This window comes from Artemia sp. Qi Xiang Cuo, chromosome 18, assembly GCF_049724085.1.
Source record: "Artemia sp. Qi Xiang Cuo chromosome 18, ASM4972408v1, whole genome shotgun sequence".
Taxonomy (NCBI): domain Eukaryota; kingdom Metazoa; phylum Arthropoda; class Branchiopoda; order Anostraca; family Artemiidae; genus Artemia; species Artemia sp. Qi Xiang Cuo.
The window spans coordinates 57,173,506-57,195,046 of record NC_142811.1 but is presented as its reverse complement, the minus strand read 5'-3'; the positions used below and the strand labels follow the sequence as shown (position 1 = coordinate 57,195,046).

Sequence of the window (21,541 nt, the reverse complement as noted above, 5' to 3'; positions counted from 1 at the left end):
CAGTCCTAACTTTCTTCCCTAAGACATCTTCAGCAGCTTCACAAATTATTTTTCTAAAATTATTCCAACCATCTTCCACAATGTTAAATTTTAAACTCTAACTCTTGTATTTAGAGCGACTAGCTTTATCACTATCGCTATATATTTTAATATCTATATCATTCATCAACCATGATCAATAAACAATTTGCAAAAAATAAAAAATAAACTAACAAAAAGAAAAAAAAAACACAACAACTTATCTTCTAAACACAACAGCTTTTTCACTAATATTCTTAGCTGCAGTCCTAACTTTCTTCCCTAAGACATCTTCAGCAGCTTCACAAATTATTTTTCTAAAATTATTCCAACCATCTACCACAATGTTAAATTTTAAACTCTAACTCTTGTCTTTAGAGCGACTAGCGTTATCGATATCTATTTTAATATATATATCATTCATAAACCATGATCAATAGACAATTTACAAACAAGAAAAAATAACAAAAAGAAAAAAAAACACAACAACTTATATTATAAACACAACAGCTTTTTGACTAATATTCTTAGTTGCAGTCCTAACTTTCTTCCCTCGGACATCTTCATCAGCTTCACAAATTATTTTAAAAAAATTATTCCCACCCTCTTCCACAATTTTAAATTTTAAACTCTAACTCTTGTATTTAGAGAGACTAGCTTTATCACTATCGCGATATATTGTAATAAATATATCGTTCATCAAACATTATAAATAGACACTTTACAAACAAGAAAAAATAACAAAAAGAAAAAAAAAACACAACAACTTATGTTCTAAACACATCAGCTTTTTCACTAATATTCTTAGCTTCAGTCCTAACTTTCTTCCCAAAGACATCTTCAGCAGCTTCACAAATTATTTTTCTAAAATTATTCAAACCATCTTCCACAATGTTAAATTTTAAACTCTAACTCTTGTCTTTAGAGCGACTAGCGTTATCACTATCGCTATCTATTTTAATATCTATATCGTTCATCAACCATTATCAATAGAAAATTTACAAACAAGAAAAAATAACAAAAAGAAAAAAAAAACACAACAACTTATCTTCTAAACACAACAGCTTTTTCACTAATATTCTTAGCTGCAGTCCTAACTTTCTTCCCAAAGACATCTTCAGCAGCTTCACAAATTATTTTTCTAAAATAATTCCAACCAATATTCCACAATGTTAAATTTTAATCTCTAACTCTTGTCTTTATAGCGACTAGCGTTATCAGTATCACTATCTATTTTAATATCTATATCGTTCATCAACCATGATCAATAGACAATTTACAAACAAGAAAAAATAACAAAAAACAAAAAAAAACACAACAACTTATCTTCTAAACACAACAGCTTTTTCACTAATATTCTTAGCTGCAGTCCTAACTTTCTTCCCTAAGACATCTTCAGCAGCTTCACAAATTATTTTTCTAAAACTATTCCAACCATCTTCCACAATGTTAAATTTTAAACTCTAACTCTTGTCTTTAGAGCGACTAGCGTTATCAATATCGATATATATTTTAATATATATATCATTCATCAACCATTATAAATTGACAATTTAAAAACAAGAAAAAATAACAAAAAGAAAAAAAAACAACAACTTATCTTCTAAACACATCAGCTTTTTCAATAATATTCGTGGCTGCAGTCCTATCTTTCGTCCCTCGGACATCGTCTTCATATTCTCACATTATTTATAAATAACTTTTAAAAACATAGTCCTCTTATTTATATTTTTTAATATAGAACTGGACTTTAGAGCGACTGGCTATATCAGTATAACTATCTATTGTAATAAACATATCGTTCATAATAACTGATAAATCGAAAATTTACAAACAAGAAAAAATAAACTAACAAAAAGAAAAAAAAAACACAACAACTTCTGTTCTACAAACCACGTCATTTTGACTCATATTCTAATTTGCAGTCCTAAATTTCGTCACTCAGACAACTTCAGCAGATACACAATTTAATTATAAATAATAATTACATAAGAATTACACAATGTTAAAGTTAAAAATCTAAATCTAGTATATAGAGCGACTAGCGTTATCACTATCTATTGTAATATCTATATCATTTATCAACCATGATAAATAGACAATTTACAAAAAATAAAAAATAACAAAAAGAAAAAAAAAAAACAACAACTTATCTTATAAACACACCAGATTTTTCAATAATATTATTAGTTGCAGTCCTAACTTTCTTCCCGCAGACATCTTCACCAGCTTCTCAAATTATTTTTCTAAAATTATTCCAACCATCTTCCACAATGTTAAATTTTAAACTCTAACTCTTGTCTTTAGAGAGACTAGCGTTATCACTATCGCTATCTATTTTTATATCTATATTATTCATCAACCATGATAAATAGACAATTTACAAACAAGAAAAAATAACAAAAAGAAAAAAAAACACAACAACTTATCTTCTAAACACAACAGCTTTTTCACTAATATTCTTAGCTGCAGTCCTAACTTTCTTCCCTAAGACATCTTCAGCAGCTTCACAAATTATTTTTCTAAAACTATTCCAACCATCTTCCACAATGTTAAATTTTAAACTCTAACTCTTGTCTTTAGAGCGACTAGCGTTATCACTATCGCTATCTATTTTAATATCTATATCATTCATCAACCATGATCAATAGACAATTTACAAACAAGAAAAAATAACAAAAAGAAAAAAACACAACAACTTATCTTCTAAACACAACAGCTTTTTCACTAATATTCTTAGCTTCAGTCCTAACTTTCTTCCCTAAGACATCTTCAGCAGCTTCACAAATTATTTTTCTAAAACTATTCCAACAATCATCCAGAATGTTAAATTTTAAACTCTAACTCTTGTCTTTAGAGCGACTAGCGTTATCACTATCGCTATCTATTTTAATATCTATATCGTTCATCAACCATGATCAATAGACAATTTGCAAAAAAGAAAAAATAAACTAACAAATAGAAAAAAAAACACAACAACTTATCTTCTAAACACAACAGTTTTTTCACTAATATTCTTAGCTGCAGTCCTAACTTTCTTCCCTAAGACATCTTCAGCAGCTTCACAAATTATTTTTCTAAAATTATTCCAACCATCTTCCAAAATTTTAAATTTTAAACTCTAACTCTTGCCTTTAGAGCGAATGGCGTTATCACTATCGCTATCTATTTTAATATCTATATCGTTCATCAACAATGATCAATATACAATTTACAAACAAGAAAAAATAACAAAAAGAAAAAAAAACACAACAACTTATCTTCTAAACACAACAGCTTTTTCACTAATATTCTTAGCTGCAGTCCTAACTTTCTTCACTAAGACATCTTCAGCAGCTTCACAAATTATTTTTCTAAAATTATTCCAAAAATCTTCCACAATGTTAAATTTTAAACTCTAACTCTTGTCTTTAGAGCGACTAGCGTTATCACTATCGCTATCTATTTTAATATCTATATCGTTCATCAACCATGATCAATAGACAATTTGCAAAAAAGAAAAAATAAACTAACAAAAAGAAAAAAAACACAACAACTTATCTTCTAAACACAACAGCTTTTTCACTAATATTCTTAGCTGCAGTCCTAACTTTCTTCCCTAAGACATCTTCAGCAGCTTCACAAATTATTTTTCTAAAATTATTCCAACCATCGTCCACAATGTTAAATTTTAATATATTAAAATGTTATTTATATATAATGTATTTATCACTATCGATATATTTAGTAATAAATATATCGTTAATAAACCATTATCAATATAAAAATTACAAACAAGAAAAAATAACAAAAAGAAAAAAAAAACACAAAAACAGATCTTCTAAACACAACAGCTATTTCACTAATATTCTTGGCTGCAGTCCTAACTTTCTTCCCTAAGACATCTTCAGCAGCTTCACAAATTATTTTTCTAAAATTATTCCAACCATCTTCCACAATGTTAAATTTTAAACTCTAACTCTTGTCTTTAGAGCGACTAGCGTTATCACTATCTCTATATATTTTAATATCTATATCATTCATCAACAATGATCAATATACAAATTACAAACAATAAAAAATAACAAAAAGAAAAAAAAACACAACAACTTATCTTCTAAACACAACAGCTTTTTCAATAATATTCTTAGATGCAATCCTAACTTTCTTCCCTAAGACATCTTCAGCAGCTTCACAAATTATTTTTCTAAAATTATTCCAACCATCTTCCACAATGTTAAATTTTAAACTCTAACTCTTGTCTTTAGAGCGACTAGCGTTATCACTATCGCTATCTATTTTAATATCTATATCATTCATCAACCATGATCAATAGACAATTTACAAAAAAGAAAAAATAACAAAAAGAAAAAAAAACACAACAACTTATCTTCTAAACACAACAGCTTTTTCACTAATATTCTTAGATTCAGTCCTAACTTTCTTCCCTAAGACATCTTCAGCAGCTTCACAAATTATTTTTCTAAAATTATTCCAAACATCTTCCACAATGTTAAATTTTAAACTCTAACTCTTGTCTTTAGAGCGACTAGAGTTATCACTATCGCTATATATTTTAATATCTATATCGTTCATCAACCATGATCAATAGACAATTTACAAAAAATAAAAAATAAACTAACAAAAAGAAAAAAAAACACAACAAATTATATTATAAACACAAAAGTTTTTTCACTAATATTCTTTGCTGCAATCCTAACTTTCTTCCCTCAGACATCTTCAGCAGCTTCAAAAATTATTTTTCTAAAATTATTCCAACCATCTTCCACAATGTAAAATTTTAAACTCTAACTATTGTCTTTAGAGCGACTAGCGTTATCACTATCGCTATCTATTTTAATATCTATATCGTTCATCAACCATGATCAATAGACAATTTACAAACAAGAAAAAATAACAAAAAGAAAAAAAACACAACAACTTATCTTCTAAACACAACAGCTTTTTCACTAATATTCTTACCTGCACTCCTAGCTTTCTTCCATAAGACATCTTAAGCACTTCACAAATTATTTTTCTAAAATTATTCCAACCATCTTCCACAATGTTAAATTTTAAACTCTAACTATTGTCTTTAGAGCAACTAGCGTTATCACTATCGATATCTATTTTAATATCTATATCGTTCATCAACCATGATCAATAGACAATTTGCAAAAAAGAAAAAATAAACTAACAAAAAGAAAAAAAAACAAAACAACTTATCTTCTCAACACAACAGCTTTTTCACTAATATTCTTAGATGCAGTCCTGACTTTCTTCCCTCAGACATCTTCAGCAGCTTCACAAATTATTTTTCTAAAATTATTCCAACCATCTTCCACAATGTTAAATTTTAAACTCTAACTCTTGCCTTTAGAGCGACTAGCGTTATCACTATCTATATATATTTTAATAACTATATCATTCATCAACCATGATCAATAGACAATTTACAAACAATAAAAAATAACAAAAATAAAAAAAAACACAACAACTTATCTTCTAAACACAACAGCTTTTTCACTAATATTCTTAGCTGCAGTCCTAACTTTCTTCCCTAAGACATCTTCAGCAGCTTCACAAATTATTTTTCTAAAATTATTCCAACCATCTTCCACAATGTTAAATTTTAAACTCTAACTCTTGTCTTTAGAGCGACTAGCGTTATCACTATCGATATATATTTTAATAAATAGAACGTTAATAAAAACAGATAAATATAAAAATTAAAAACAAGAAAAAATAACAAAAAGAAAAAAAAACACAAAACAATATCATATAAACACATCAGCGTTTTAACTAATAGTATTAGATTCTATCCTACCTTTATTCACAAATACATCGTCAGCAGCTTCACAAATTATTTTTCTAAAATTATTCCAACAATCTTCCACAATGTTAAATTTTAAACTCTAACTCTTGTCTTTAGAGCGACTGGCTTTATCACTATCGCTATATATTTTAATATCTATATCATTCATCAACCATGATCAATAGACAATTTACAAACAAGAAAAAATAACAAAAATAAAAAAAAACACAACAACTTATGTTCTAAACACAACAGCTTTTTGACTAATATTCTGAGATTCAATCCTAACTTTCTTCCCTAAGACATCTTCAGCAGCTTCACAAATTATTTTTCTAAAACTATTCCAACCATCTTCCACAATGTTAAATTTTAAACTCTAACTCTTGTATTTAGAGCGACTTGCTTTATCACTATCGCTATCTATTTTAATATATATATCATTAATCAACCATGATCAATAGAAAATTTAAAACAAGAAAAAATAACAAAAAGAAAAAAAAACACAACAACTTATGTTCTAAACACAACAGCTTTTTCACTAATATTCTTAGTTTCAGTCCTAACTTTCTTCCCTAAGACATCTTCAGCAGCTTCACAAATTATTTTTCTAAAACTATTCCAACCATCTTCCACAATGTTAAATTTTAAACTCTAACTCTTGCATTTAGAGCGAATTTCTTTATCAATATCTATATCTATTTTAATATATATATATTTCATAAAAAATTATAAATATAAAATATACAAACAAGAAAAATAAAAAAAAGAAAAAAAAAAAAAAACAACTTATCTTCTAAACACCACGGCTTTTTGACTAATATTCTTAGTTGCAGTCCTAACTTTCTTCCCTCGGACATCTTCAGCAGCTTCACAAATTACTTTTCTAAAATTATTCCAAACATCTTCCACAATGTTAAATTTTAAACTCTAACTCTTGTCTTTAGAGCGACTAGCGTTATCACTATCGCTATCTATTTTAATATCTATATCGTTCATCAACCATGATCAATAGACAATTTACAAACAAGAAAAATAAACTAACAAAAAGAAAAAAAAACACAACAACTTATCTTCTAAACACAACAGCTTTTTCACTAATATTCTTAGCTGCAGTCCTAACTTTCTTCCCTAAGACATCTTCAGCAGCTTCACAAATTATTTTTCTAAAATTATTCCAACCATCTTCCACAATGTTAAATTTTAAACTCTAACTCTTGTCTTTAGAGCGACTGTCTTTTTCAATATATATATATATTTTAATATATATATCATTCAAAACACATTATATATATAAAAATTACAAACAAGAAAAAATAACAAAAAGAAAAAAAAAACCACCATCATGCTGTACAAACCACAACAGCTTTTTCAATAAGAAACTTGGATTCAATCCTAACTTTCTTCCCTAAGACATATTAAGCAGCTTCACAAATTATTTTTCAAAAATTATTCCAACCATCTTCCACAATGTTAAATTTTAAACTCTAACTCTTGTCTTTAGAGCGACTAGCGTTATCACTATCTATATCTATTTTAATATCTATATCATTAAACAACAATGATCAATATAAAATTTACAAACAAGAAAAAATAACAAAAAGAAAAAAAAAACAAACCAACTTATCTTCGAAACACAAGAGTTTTTTCACTAATATTCTTAGTTGCAGTCCTAACTTTATTCCCTAAGACATCTTCAGCAGCTTCACAAATTATTTTTCTAAAATTATTCCAACCATCTTCCACAATGTTAAATTTTAAACTCTAACTCTTGTCTTTAGAGCGACTAGCGTTATCACTATCTAGATCTATTTTAATATATATAAATTTAATCAACAATTATAAATAGACAATTTACAAACAATAAAAAATAACAAAAAGAAAAAAATCACAACAACTTATCTTCTAAACACAACAGCTTTTTCACTAATATTCTTAGCTGCAGTCCTAACTTTCTTCCCTAAGACATCTTCAGCAGCTTCACAAATTATTTTTCAAAAACTATTCCAACCATCTTCCACAATGTTAAATTTTAAACTCTAGCTAGTGTATTTATATCGACTTGCTTTATCACTATCGATATATATTGTTATATATATATATTTTAAAAACAATTATAAATTTAAAATTTACAAACAATAAAAAATAAAAAAAAGAAAAAAAAAAAACACCAACTTATCTTATAAAAACAAAGGATTTTTCAATAATATTATTAGTTGCAGTCCTAACTTTCTTCCCTCGGACATCTTCAGCAGCTTCACAAATTACATTTCTAAAATTATTCCAACAATCTTCCACAATGTTAAATTTTAAACTCTAACTCTTGCCTTTAGAGCGACTGGCGTTATCACTATCGATATCTATTTTAATATACATATCGTTCATAAACCATGATAAATAGACAATTTAAAAAAAATAAAAAATAAAAAAAAGAAAAAAAAACACAACAACTTATGTTCTAAACACAACAGCTTTTTCACTAATATTCTTAGTTGCAGTCCTAACTTTCTTCCCTAAGACATCTTCAGCAGCTTCACAAATTATTTTTCTAAAATTATTCAAACCATCTTCCACAATGTTAAATTTTAAACTCTAACTCTTGTATTTAGAGCGACTAGCGTTATCACTATCGCTATATATTTTAATATCTATATAATTTATCAAACATTATAAATATACAATTTACAAACAATAAAAAATAACAAAAAGAAAAAAAAAACACAACAACTTATCTTCTAAACACAACAGCTTTTTCACTAATATTCTTAGCTGCAGTCCTAACTTTCTTCCCTAAGACATCTTCAGCAGCTTCACAAATTACTTTTCTAAAATTATTCCAACCATCTTCCACAATGTTAAATTTTAAACTCTAGCTATTGTATTTAGAGCGACTAGCGTTATCAGTATCGATATATATTGTAATATATATATCGTTCATAAACCATGATAAAAAGAAAATTTAAAACAAGAAAAAATAACAAAAAGAAAAAAAAAACACAACAACTTATCTTCTAAACACAACAGCTTTTTGACTAATATTCTTAGTTGCAGTCCTAACTTTCTTCCCTAGGACATCTTCAGCAGCTACACAAATTACTTTTCTATAATTATTCCAACCATATTCCAGAATGTTAAATTTTAAACTCTAACTCTTGTCTTTAGAGCGACTAGCGTTATCGAGATCTATTGTAATATCTATATCATTCATCAACCATGATCAATAGAAAATTTACAAACAAGAAAAAATAACAAAAAGAAAAAAAAACACTACAACTTATCTTCTAAACACAACAGCTTTTTCACTAATATTCTTAGCTGCAGTCCTAACTTTCTTCCCTAAGACATCTTCAGCAGCTTCACAAATTATTTTTCTAAAATTATTCCAACCAATCTTCCACAATGTTAAATTTTAAACTCTAACTCTTGTCTTTAGAGCGACTAGCGTTATCACTATCGCTATCTATTTTAATATCTATATCATTCATCAACCATTATAAATAGACAATTTACAAACAAGAAAAAATAAAAAAAAGAAAAAAAAACACAACAAATTATCTTCTAAACACCAGAGCTTTTTCACTAATATTCTTAGCTTCAGTCCTAACTTTCTTCCCTAAGACATCTTCAGCAGCTTCACAAATTATTTTTCAAAAATTATTCCAACCATCTTCCACAATGTTAAATTTTAAACTCTAACTCTTGTGTTTAGAGCGACTAGCGTTATCACTATCGCTATCTATTTTAATATATATATCGTTCATCAACCATGATCAATAGACAATTTACAAACAAGAAAAAATAACAAAAAGAAAAAAAAACACAACAACTTATCTTCTAAACACAACAGCTTTTTCACTAATATTCTTAGCTGCAGTCCTAACTTTCTTCCCTAAGAAATCTTCAGCAGCTTCACAAATTATTTTTCTAAAATTATTCCAACCATCTTCCACAATGTTAAATTTTAAACTCTAACTCTTGTCTTTAGAGCGACTGGCGTTATCACTATCGATATCTATTTTAATATATATATCATTTATCAACCATGATCAATAGACAAATTACAAACAATAAAAAATAACAAAAAGATAAAAAAACACAACAACTTATCTTCTAAACACAACAGATTTTTAACTAATATTCTTAGCTGCAGTCCTAACTTTCTTCCCTAAGACATCTTCAGCAGCTTCACAAATTATTTTTCAAAAACTATTCCAACAATCTTCCACAATGTTAAATTTTAAACTCTAACTCTTGTCTTTAGAGCGACTAGAGTTATCACTATCTATATATATTTTAATATCTATATCATTAATCAACCATTATCAATAGACAATTTACAAACAAGAAAAAATAACAAAAATAAAAAAAAACACAACAACTTATCTTCTAAACACAACAGCTTTTTCACTAATATTCTTAGTTTCAGTCCTAACTTTCTTCCCTAAGACATCTTCAGCAGCTTCACAAATTATTTTTCTAAAACTATTCCAACCATCTTCCACAATGTTAAATTTTAAACTCTAACTATTGTCTTTAGAGCGACTAGCTTTATCACTATCTATATATATTTTAATATATATATAATTCATAAACCATTATCAATAGACAAATTAAAACAAGAAAAAATAACAAAAAGAAAAAAAAACACAACAACTTATCTTCTAAACACAACAGCTTTTTCACTAATATTCTTAGCTGCAATCCGAACTTTCGTCCCGCAGACATCTTCAGCAGCTTCACAAAGTATTTTTCTAAAATTATTCCAACCCTCGTCCACAATGTTAAATTTTAAACTCTAACTCTTGTCTTTAGAGCTACTAGAGTTATCACTATCTAGATATATTTTAATATATATATCATTCATCAACCATTATAAAGAGACAATTTACAAACAAGAAAAAATAACAAAAAGAAAAAAAACACAACAACTTATCTTCTAAACACAACAGCTTTTTCACTAATATTCTTAGCTGCAGTCCTAACTTTCTTCCCTAAGACATCTTCAGCAGCTTCACAAATTATTTTTCTAAAATTATTCCAACCATCTTCCAGAATGTTAAATTTTAAACTCTAACTCTTGTCTTTAGAGCGACTAGCGTTATCACTATCGCTATCTATTTTAATATCTATATCATTCATCAACCATGATCAATATACAATTTACAAACAAGAAAAAATCACAAAAAGAAAAAAAAACACAACAACTTATCTTCTAAACACAACAGCTTTTTCACTAATATTCTTAGCTTCAGTCCTAACTTTCTTCCCTAGGACATCTTCAGCAGCTTCACAAATTATTTATCTATAATTATTCCAACAATCTTCCACAATGTTAAATTTTAAACTCTAAATCTTGTCTTTAGAGCGAATGGAGTTATCACTATCGCTATCTATTTTAATATCCATATCGTTCATCAACCATGATCAATAAACAATTTGCAAAAAATAAAAAATAAACTAACAAAAAGAAAAAAAAACACAACAACTTATCTTCTTTTAAGAGAGAGCAGTCAATGGATTTGCAGATGAATGGATTTGCAGAACAATTACATGCTGTAACCTACATAAGATACAGTCCTTAATTCGAATTTTAAGTCAAATGGATGATGAGTTCCCAAATCGTTGCCGTGGCGCTAAAAGATTGCGTTTGACATTTCCACATTACTAAAATAATTATCAAACACAATTCACTAAGCTGCTCACAACGGGGAGGGGGAGTGTGAGCAGGGTAAAGTAGGGAAGAAGGATCAAAGAATGATTGAAGGAATAGTTCTTCCCTTTAAACATAGCTTAATAAACAGTTTTAGACAATTATATCAGAGGTGTACGACCTTTAAGCGGGACAGCAACAATACATTCTATCTACAAAATTATTTAAAGAATTCAGAATTATAACGGCCATCATAAATCTCGTACATTAAACTGAACTCTTGCAGTCCCTAATTAAAATATTTCCCTGCAACACATAACTTCCTAACATGTTTTCCCTGCAAACATATGTTAAAATTACATTATAGATATCTCACAATACCTTGCACTTTACAATTTCTGTTCAACCAGGAGGACAAAAGAAGAAAGAAAAGGAACTCAAGAGTTTCAACTTCAAAGGATTTTATTTTCTTTGTAACTCTACCTCTATCTTGAAGAAATAAAAGGATTTAATTTGACTTTCCGTTAAAGAATTTCATTTATATGGTTTCTCAACGTCGGGTGCAGGCCCCACCAGTAGGGCATGACAATATTTTGGTGGGTTGAGGGCAGGTCGCGCAGCCTATGACTGACTATTCAATTCAAACTTTTTATTTCCTTCGAATACGAAGAGTAAAAAAGAAATAAATAAAAATAATAACCGCTAATCAACAGGCCATAAAATTATTTTAAACTATATAACAACAAATACGCAAAGGCCTATACTTTAGAGCCTGAATTTTGAAAAAAAAATCATATGAATGACGTCAGATTCATATGCATTTAAAGAGCAAAAAAGACACATGATAATTTTGCAATAGCGTCATGCATTGTGTAAAGGTGTTTCATACAGAAAATATTTTTCATTAGCATAAAATATGCTAATGAAATACTTTAGAGCCTAAAAATACTTTAGAGCCTAAAAATACTTTAGAGCATAAAATACTTTCGAGCCTGAATTTTGAAAAAAAAATCATATGAATGACGTCAGATTCATATGCATTTAAAGAGCAAAAAAGACAAATGATAATTTTGCAATAGCGTCTTGCATTGTATAAAGGTGTTTCATACAGAAAATATTTTTCATTAGCATAAAATATGCTAATGAAATACTTTAGAGCCTAAAAATACTTTAGAGCATAAAATACTTTCGAGCCTGAATTTTGAAAAAAAAATCATATGAATGACGTCAGATTCATATGCATTTAAAGAGCAAAAAAGACAAATGATAATTTTGCAATAGCGTCATGCATTGTATAAAGGTGTTTCATACAGAAAATATTTTTCATTAGCATAAAATATGTCTAGAGGACGATCCAAAAAAATAAATGAATACCAAGTTAATTGCCTTTTAAGCTTAATTTATGTGAAACTATGTCTGGAGCTGCAAATTTCAGAGTAACAAAACACGTAAGATTTTGAATAACAAAATCTAAAAAAAGGGAGGGGGCAGGATTTTAGTAATGCCTTGGTGAGGCATGGCCCAAAAGTCGGTTGAGAACCACTAGTTTAAATAAAAGAGTCTGAGCCAGTTTCTACACTGGACAAAATTCTTTCTTAGTTGTTTATCATTCTATACTCTCTAGTATCATTCATATACTCTCTTTATTATAGCATCATATATCTTTATATAGTATCTTTTAGTATCTTACTCTCTTTATTATAGTATCATATATCTTTATATAGTATCTTTTAGTATTTTTATACTTAATATAGTATCATATATCATTATATAGTATCTTTTAGTATCTTTATATCTTTATACTTTATATAGTATATATTATATTTACATCTTTATATAGTATCATTCTCTTTTATCATACATATACTTTCTTTATTATAGTATCAAATATCATTATAAAGTATCTTTTAGTATGTTATATAGTATCGTTATATTTATATCTTTATACAATAACATTCACTTTTATCATTGATATACTATTCTAGACACTCACCCTCTTTTGATGATCCAGCTTGTATTTCAATTGGAGGGGTCCATTCCTTCTTCACACCCATCTCCTACAAGATACAGTCTGATTAAACGTCGGGCTCAGCTAAGACAATAATACCATATATAACCATAACCCATAAATACGTTCTAACCTTGAAATACGCTTTCCCTTAAACACTTTTTCCATTAAAACACTTTCCCTTAAACACTTAAAACACTTTTTCCCTTAAACACTTCAAACACTTTTTCCCTTAAACACTTAAAAACACTTTTCCCCTTAAAACACTTAAAACACTTTTTCCCTTAAAACGCTTAAAACACTTTTTCCCTTAAAACACTTTCCCTTAAACACTTTTTCCCTTAATACACTTTCCCTAAAAACTCTCTTCTGGTTCCGTTTTGTTGACGATATTTTGTCCCTTTGGAAACAAGGGCATGATTCTCTTAATGATTTTTTGGTGCACTTAAAACTTTCGATTCGAATCTTCAATTTACGTTGGAGGTAGAGGATTCAGGGAAGCTTTCTTTCTTAGATTTTTTAATTTAAAAAAAAATATAGCTAATCTTGAATTTTCTATCCATAGGAAACTCATACACAATGATCGTTGTCAGCATTTCTCATGAAACCAGCCTCCTTCACTGAAATTAGGCGTGGATGTCTCTTTAGTCGACCGAGTTCAAAAAATCTGTTTAGGCAATATTGTAGTCTCTGAATTAAATTATGTTAAAGACATCTTATTCTATATATTCTATAATTAAACTTATTGAGAATATTATAGATAGTAGATTCAAAAGTTAAGACAAGAAAATAATGAGCCCATTCCTTTTTTTATTTATTCCTACAAGTAAAAACAAAAATTCTTCTCTTTTACCATATATCCCGAAACTCAGTGACAAACTTAAAAAAAATTTCAAGAATCATAATCTTTCTGTTTCTTCAAAAAATAAGCTAAATGTAGAACATTTTTATAATTCTGGGAAAGACAAAAATAATACTGTACTTGGTAGCGGTGTTTACAAAGTCGATGTTCTCGTGGAAAGTTTTACATTGACAGAGCTTGTCAACAGTTGAGAGAAACACCAATTGAACACAAGCTTTCAATAAACAAACCTCTAAAATCTGAAACTAAAAATCATGAGCTTGACTCTGTTTTGGCCCTCCACGTTTTTGAACATCCAGATAATTTTTTTTTTAACGAAGCAATTTTAATTTCCGCGTTAAATGCTTTACCATAATGTTTAAGGGAGGCAATTGAAAAAAAAACGTAAATAGATACCCTGATTCAAATAAAGACACTGGAGACAAAGCCAAATACAGGGGATGAATTTTACCCCCCCCCCCCCAAAAAAAAAAAAACTTGCCCGACTCGTAAAAACGTAATATAAATGCATAAAAACATACTTTTTAAGGTTTTATCGTGACCCCCCCCCCCCGAACAAAAATCCTGGATACGGCTGGAGATATTCCCATAGACCTTATTTACAATAACTTCACAGAAAGAAAATCAATTAGTATTCTTTCTTATTTTAAGCCAAGATCATTTGACCGTAATAATGAAAATAGGGTCAGTAGACACACTAAGCTAATCACTAAGGAGAGAATTCTTGCCCAATCTATTTTGTGAATAGTTGTTCATTTATTCTGGCTTGGTTTTTTGTGTTTGATTCTTCTACTTTGTTAGTGTTTCTGTGTTTTTCTTGTTTCTTCTACTTTGTTAGTGTTTCTGTGTTTTTCTTGTTTCTTCTACTTTGTTAGTGTTTCTGTGTTTTTCTTGTTTCTTCTACTTTGTTAGTGTTTCAGTGTTTTTCTTGTTTCTTCTACTTTGTTAGTGTTTCTGTGTTTTTCTTGTTTCTTCTACTTTGTTAGTGTTCATTTCAAAATGTTAGTTTTTTTGTTTTCTCTTTTTTTTAACACTGAGAAGGGCTTGGCGGAGGTCCTTGCCAGAAAATCTGCTTTTGTCTTTTCGCTTCACTTTTTCCACTAGCTGAAAACCCTCCCCGTTTTCTTAGTTTATTTTTCAATCATATTTTTTTCCGATTTTTATCGAACATAACCAATAAACATATATTTTGTATTAGTGTATTTTTATATAGGTCATTTATTTATTTTATTATTTTTTTTTTTAATATAAAAAACAACATAATACCCTACGGAGTAACCCAATGCAGCTAAAATGAATAAAATATTGTTTAATATAATTAAATATAATATAGTAGTTAATCATCAAGGTCTTGACTAATTAATTAGCTGAATTAAATAATTAACTTAATTAAGCAATTAAATAGCGAGGTCAGCTAAGAGAACAATATAGCGTCAGGCCATTCATTATTTTCTTAAATATAAAAACAGCATATTTAACAACATGGTTACTTAATGCAGTTAAAATTATTAAAATATTATTTAATATAATCATATAGAAAAAAGTAATTAATTAGATATAACTCTAATAAATTACTTTTATAATATTTAAACTAATTTTATATATCAGACTTTGCACGCGTTTCTGAGCTGATTCAAGTAAAGAAGTAACAATTTTATTTCCCATATTTAATCAAGACACAAAGGGCAGAGTACATAAAAAGAAAAAAACAAGAAAAAACAACAACAAAGGAGAAAAAAAAGAAAGACAAAAAGACACAATACAACATATACTTCAATGTTGCCACATACACAGAGCTGTAAGAAGCATACACAGAAAATTATTTTGTATGTAATTCTTTTTCAAATAAGTTGTTTTCTTATAATGTAAAATCTAATACAATAACCTAGAGGGTCAGCTAATCAAGCTAAAATTATTTAAATATCACTCAATATAACAGTAATTAATAAAAATAATTGAATAGAATTCAAATGTTTAATTTGCGGCTATTTCACTAAATTTTGCATTTCAGACCCTCCATCAAGGAGGCACACTTGTGCCTCTATAAAGAGGCGACCCACCACAATGTTAAGCGATTTCAGGTCCTAGAGGTCGCAGAGAGACGGCGGTAATCGCATTTTGTAGCCCAAGCTCAAACTAAGAAACTTGCAAAATTTCATCCTCCTCCGACTTTATCTTCATGGGGTAAACTGGGCCGGAAGTTTGGACCCTCCCACCACAGCCCCCCTTTAACGTTGTCCGATTGGGCTGAAATTTAGAGGTTAAGCTTTCCTAGGGCCCGGGAGCTTATCCTCGAAATTTCAGCTCAATCCGAACCCTCCTTCCCTGTTTTCAAAAAACCAAATATAGCCTAGCCACTTAAAATTCATTTCTTTTTTTTCTTAGCCACGCCTACAGGCCACAGGTGGCAACGGATCCGGTTGAATGAGGACTCAGTCGAAGCAGAATTCGACCTGTAAGGGCCTTTTGATATTTTCAGACCGAAAAAATTATCCCCCGAATTTACATTTACGAAAAACCTTGTTTTCCTATATTAGCCCATGTTAATTTTTCCCACCACAACCCCCCTTTAACGTTGTCTGATTAACGTTTTATCGCAGCCTTTAAATAAAAAAAAGTTTTTTAAACTGAAAGTAAGGAGCGACATTAAATCTTAAAACGAACAGAAATTATTCCGTATATGAAAGAGGCTGTGCCCTCCTCAACGCCTCGCTCTTTACGCTAAAGTTTGACTTTCTCACAACTCTTTTTTTAAACAATAAAAACTTTAGCGTAAAGAGCGAGGCGTTGAGGAGGGCACAGCCTCTTTCATATACGGAATAATTTCTGTTCGTTTTAAGATTTAATGTCGCTCCTTACTTTCAGTTTAAAAAACTTTTCTTTTATTTAAAGGCTGCGAAAGCGGGGGTTTGGGGGCGGGAGCCCCCCAACTGTGCCTCCTAATCCCTGTACGTTTTAAGGTTCGACATTGTAACTCAGCCTCTTTAACTCTTTAGAAAACGTAGTTTTTTTCAAATAATATATATATACAGTCCATATATATATACCACTATATATATATATATATATATATATATATATATATATTTATATTTATATATATATATATATATATATATATATATATATATATATATATATATATATATATATATATATATATATATATATATATATATATATATATATATATATATATATATATATATATATATATATATATATATATATATATAACATGAAATATAACACAATAGTCTACAGCGTCACCTAACGGGACTAAAAGGTTTAAACATTATTTAATATATTGAATGTAATATAATTAATTAAGTTTAAGTGCATTAAAATTAATCGATAATTGAAACATAATTCAATAGTTTAATACAATCATACAAGTCATTTGTTGTTGTTTTTTAATATAAAATATGATATATTAGCCAGCAAATTTTTAATATTAAATAAAACAGGTTGAAAAAATATAAATAATTTAATTGATTAAAATAGTGCATTAACTTTTTTTTTGTAACTAATACCTCTTTAGTAAGCATTAATTGTCTTATCATTTTCAAAAATATGTGCTTTAAGTCTGATTTAATGTGCGCTTAACAAACTGTGCAAATATTTTAAGATGGTGAAGATTTGTCAAAGAATACATAACACGCAAATAATATATAGCCGGGGGGGGGGGGCAACTTTACCACTTATTGACGAAAATATACCGCACCTTGCCTAGAAGTGTTTCAGGTGTCAATTCTTAAAGGTTTATACCTTTTGGTTATTTTTAAATATATTTATTTACTATGATTTTGTTTGTTTACATAACATTGTTGGATTAGCTAATTTTAGCTAAGTTTTGGATTTTTGGATAATTTTCGTTGCATTAGAGGGTTGGACTTAGAGCTATTTCCCTTTAGTAGAATTGATATAAACGTTACCAATATTAATCAAAGAAATACGTTTTATATGTTATCATTTTAACAATTTACTGTAACTCAGGCATCAGGCATATGTAGAGTAGGGGAGGAGGCACAATGTCTCAAGATTTGAACAATGTCGCCTACTTTTTTTTTATAAAATCGACTAAATTTTATGCATTTATTTGAATTTTACACACACCCCCCCCCCCCCCCAAAAAAAAAAACTCTTAGTACTTGCCTGCCGTCCAACATCAATACTGCTAATAGATAAATCAATAATAAGACAATACTAGCCTTTGAAAATTCGGAAAGAGACGTAAATCTAGATAATTTTACTTCAATATAAAAAGCTGCCAGTAGGCCACTTTCTGCAACACTATTCTGTTTAAATCTTTTAGTTGCGTTAGGTGACGCTGTAGAATTTTGTGTTATATATATATATATATATATATATATATATATATATATATATATATATATATATATATATATATATATATATATACATATATATACATATATATATATCTATATATATCTATATATATACATATATATATACATACATATATATATAGATACATATATATATAGATACATATATATATATATATATATATATATATATATATATATATATATATATATATATATATATATATATATATATATATATATATATATATATATATATATATATATATATATATATATATATATATATAACAAAGAACATTCCTTATTTTCATTTCGAAATTAACAGTTAGGAGATTCACAAAATGATTCGCCTATCCTCATCTGCTCGCAGGTACAAAGCTGGGTTTTGACAGGAGTCACCCAATAAAAAATCGCTTCCTGCGGATAAATATTCAGTTCACTTTTGTTTCACATTCAGAATTTTAAATATCGCTTTTCCGGCAGGTGAAATTTTGCAGAAAAAAAAACTTTTGGTTTATGCACTGGAAAAAATGTACCATCCATATCTTTATTAGTTTTTTTTTTATGTGCCAATGAGAGAGAAAATGAAAGCTGGTTCTTTGAATTGGTTAAGTGGAAATTTACACAATCATATGTATTCTCTTAGACAAAATAAGAAAAAACGTTTGATTTAAAAAAGATAATCCTTAGGACCTACTCCAGACCTTATTTGACATAACATGCTTACAAAATAACGACAAGTACCCCTTTAACCTCCGACAACCCCAAATGTCCTGTAGGCGTTATAAAATAAGGATAATGTAGTAGCTCGAGCGAGGTTTTTGAGTTTAGCATTTAAGTAATGTAGTTCGAGTAGTGGCTTTTAAAGTTGTAAGGAGATAACATCTCATATTGCTGTTTTATGTCCAATTCTGGCCTGATTTTGGCACTAATACCATCAGACAACTATTTGGCTTAAAATATCGAAAACGTTCAAAAATTTACCAATTTCCAATTGGCCCAGTCCAAAATTCTATTTTGGACTTGGTTATAGTAAAAAAAAAAAAATAAATAAATCAGAAGACAAAAGTTCCATGATAATCTTTTCTAGATAAGGGCCAACGATGTCAAATGTACTTAATCTCTAGAGCCTATCTATGTGCCTTTTGTATTTTTGATATGGCATCCGTAGCAACCAAAATTATAGTCAACTTGCAAACATGGGTGGCACTGCCGATCAGATTCATTTATAATGCCAATTTCAATCATTGGCCACAACAGGTTTAAGGTGCTTGGTGCTATATGTTTTTAGCTTATTGTTTTGCTGATTTTAAACTAACATTTCTTTTTTTATCAGTTTGGTGCTATTGATACCAAAAACTGCATAGGAGATCTTTTCATTATGGAGCATCTTCCGAACTTTATTAAAAATTGGATTTCAACTTTTTCCTAATTTTTTAAGATACAAGTCATGAGGAAGCTGTTCAGTACATCCTTGAACCTGATGGTGAAATATCAGAGCTGAATTTGTCACACGATGGGGAAATTGAAGCAGACGCAGAAGACAGAATCAGAATGAAATCCAATTGAGAATGAGGACAATGGGGGAGATCTAGGCATCGACCTAGACGATTTACCCCTTTCCACACTGGCTCACATACAAGAGTTCTACAGGAACGGGCCCCCCAAGCCTTCTATCTCATGTAAACCTTTACATGACCAGACAATAGCTAGTCACATTTCAAAAAAGCGATGTCAGTTGTTTCAACCTCAAAGAGTCTACAAATCGAGAAAGCAAAACTTCCAGCCTCTGGATAAAGAGTGGGAGTCATTTCTTTCCCCACGTTTTCCGAACCGATGAACCCTGTAGATTACTTCAAACTGATGTTTGACAACTGTATGATTGAGCATTTGGTCATCAGACCTATTTCTAAGCAATGCAGAAAGAAGCAATTAGCCTGAAGGTGACCAAAAAAGAAATAGAACAGCTGGGATCCACTTGTGCGTGGCAATTATCCAACAGCCTACCGTCTACCAACGCTATGAAACGGCAACAATATTTCCTGTCATTGCTGATGTTATATCAAGAAGTAGGATAAAGATTGTTTGCGAATAATACCACAAAGGTTGCCTTCAAAGGTTGTCAACGATTACGCCCACAAAGGATGGCCTTCAAAGGCTGTCTACGATTCAGGCAATACTTGAAGGATAGGCCTCACGCATGAGGATTATATTATTCAGCCAAACTGGTTGAAGAGGAATCATATATGATCTAGTAGTGTGTACCAGAAAAAATACAGCAGATGTTATTGAACTAGGTCAAGGAGCAGAGGTTGTTCTACGTCTTGCCTAAGGTGTACCTCGTCATCAGAACTTCAAGTTCTTTTTTTTAGAATTTCTAAACTGTTGATCTACTGGCTGTACCCTAGAAAGCCACCGTCAGCTAATGAAGAGGAGGTAAGGAAGTTTTGGCCATAGGCTTGAACCAGGTGTTGGAACTGTAATTACATAATGGTAAGACAACAAAACAGTTCACGTCGCATCGTGATTCGTTGGGCCTTTTCCAACTGACCATTGTCAAAGATGGGCCTCAAAATGAAAACAGCACTCAGATATTGTCTGCCCCCACTACATCACGGAGTACAATCGTTTTACGGGCGGGGTAGACCTGAACATATGCTTCTAAAATTGTATCGAATAGATATCCGAGGTAAAAAGTGGTATTGGAGTCTGTACTTACATTTTCTAGACGTATTAGAAGTCAATGTATGGTTCTTATATCGTCGACACATGAATAAGCAGGGTTTAAATCACAAGAAGAGCCTCCTTCAATTCAGAAGTGAAATAGCAAGTTACTTCACGAGTAGCAACGAACTAC

General features: G+C 29.4%; 1 protein-coding gene across 2 annotated transcripts in view; it reads right to left on the bottom strand.

The window, feature by feature from the left end:
* Positions 1 to 21,541, bottom strand: part of LOC148941692 (protein tramtrack, alpha isoform-like) — a 96,794-nt gene that overhangs the window by 37,323 nt on the left and 37,930 nt on the right. For both annotated transcript variants that reach the window (XM_089104056.1, XM_089104055.1), the window contains exon 4: positions 13,453 to 13,516. In XM_089104056.1, coding sequence (XP_088960182.1) covers positions 13,453 to 13,516 — 64 coding nt within the window. The remainder of the gene's footprint in view (positions 1 to 13,452; positions 13,517 to 21,541) is intronic.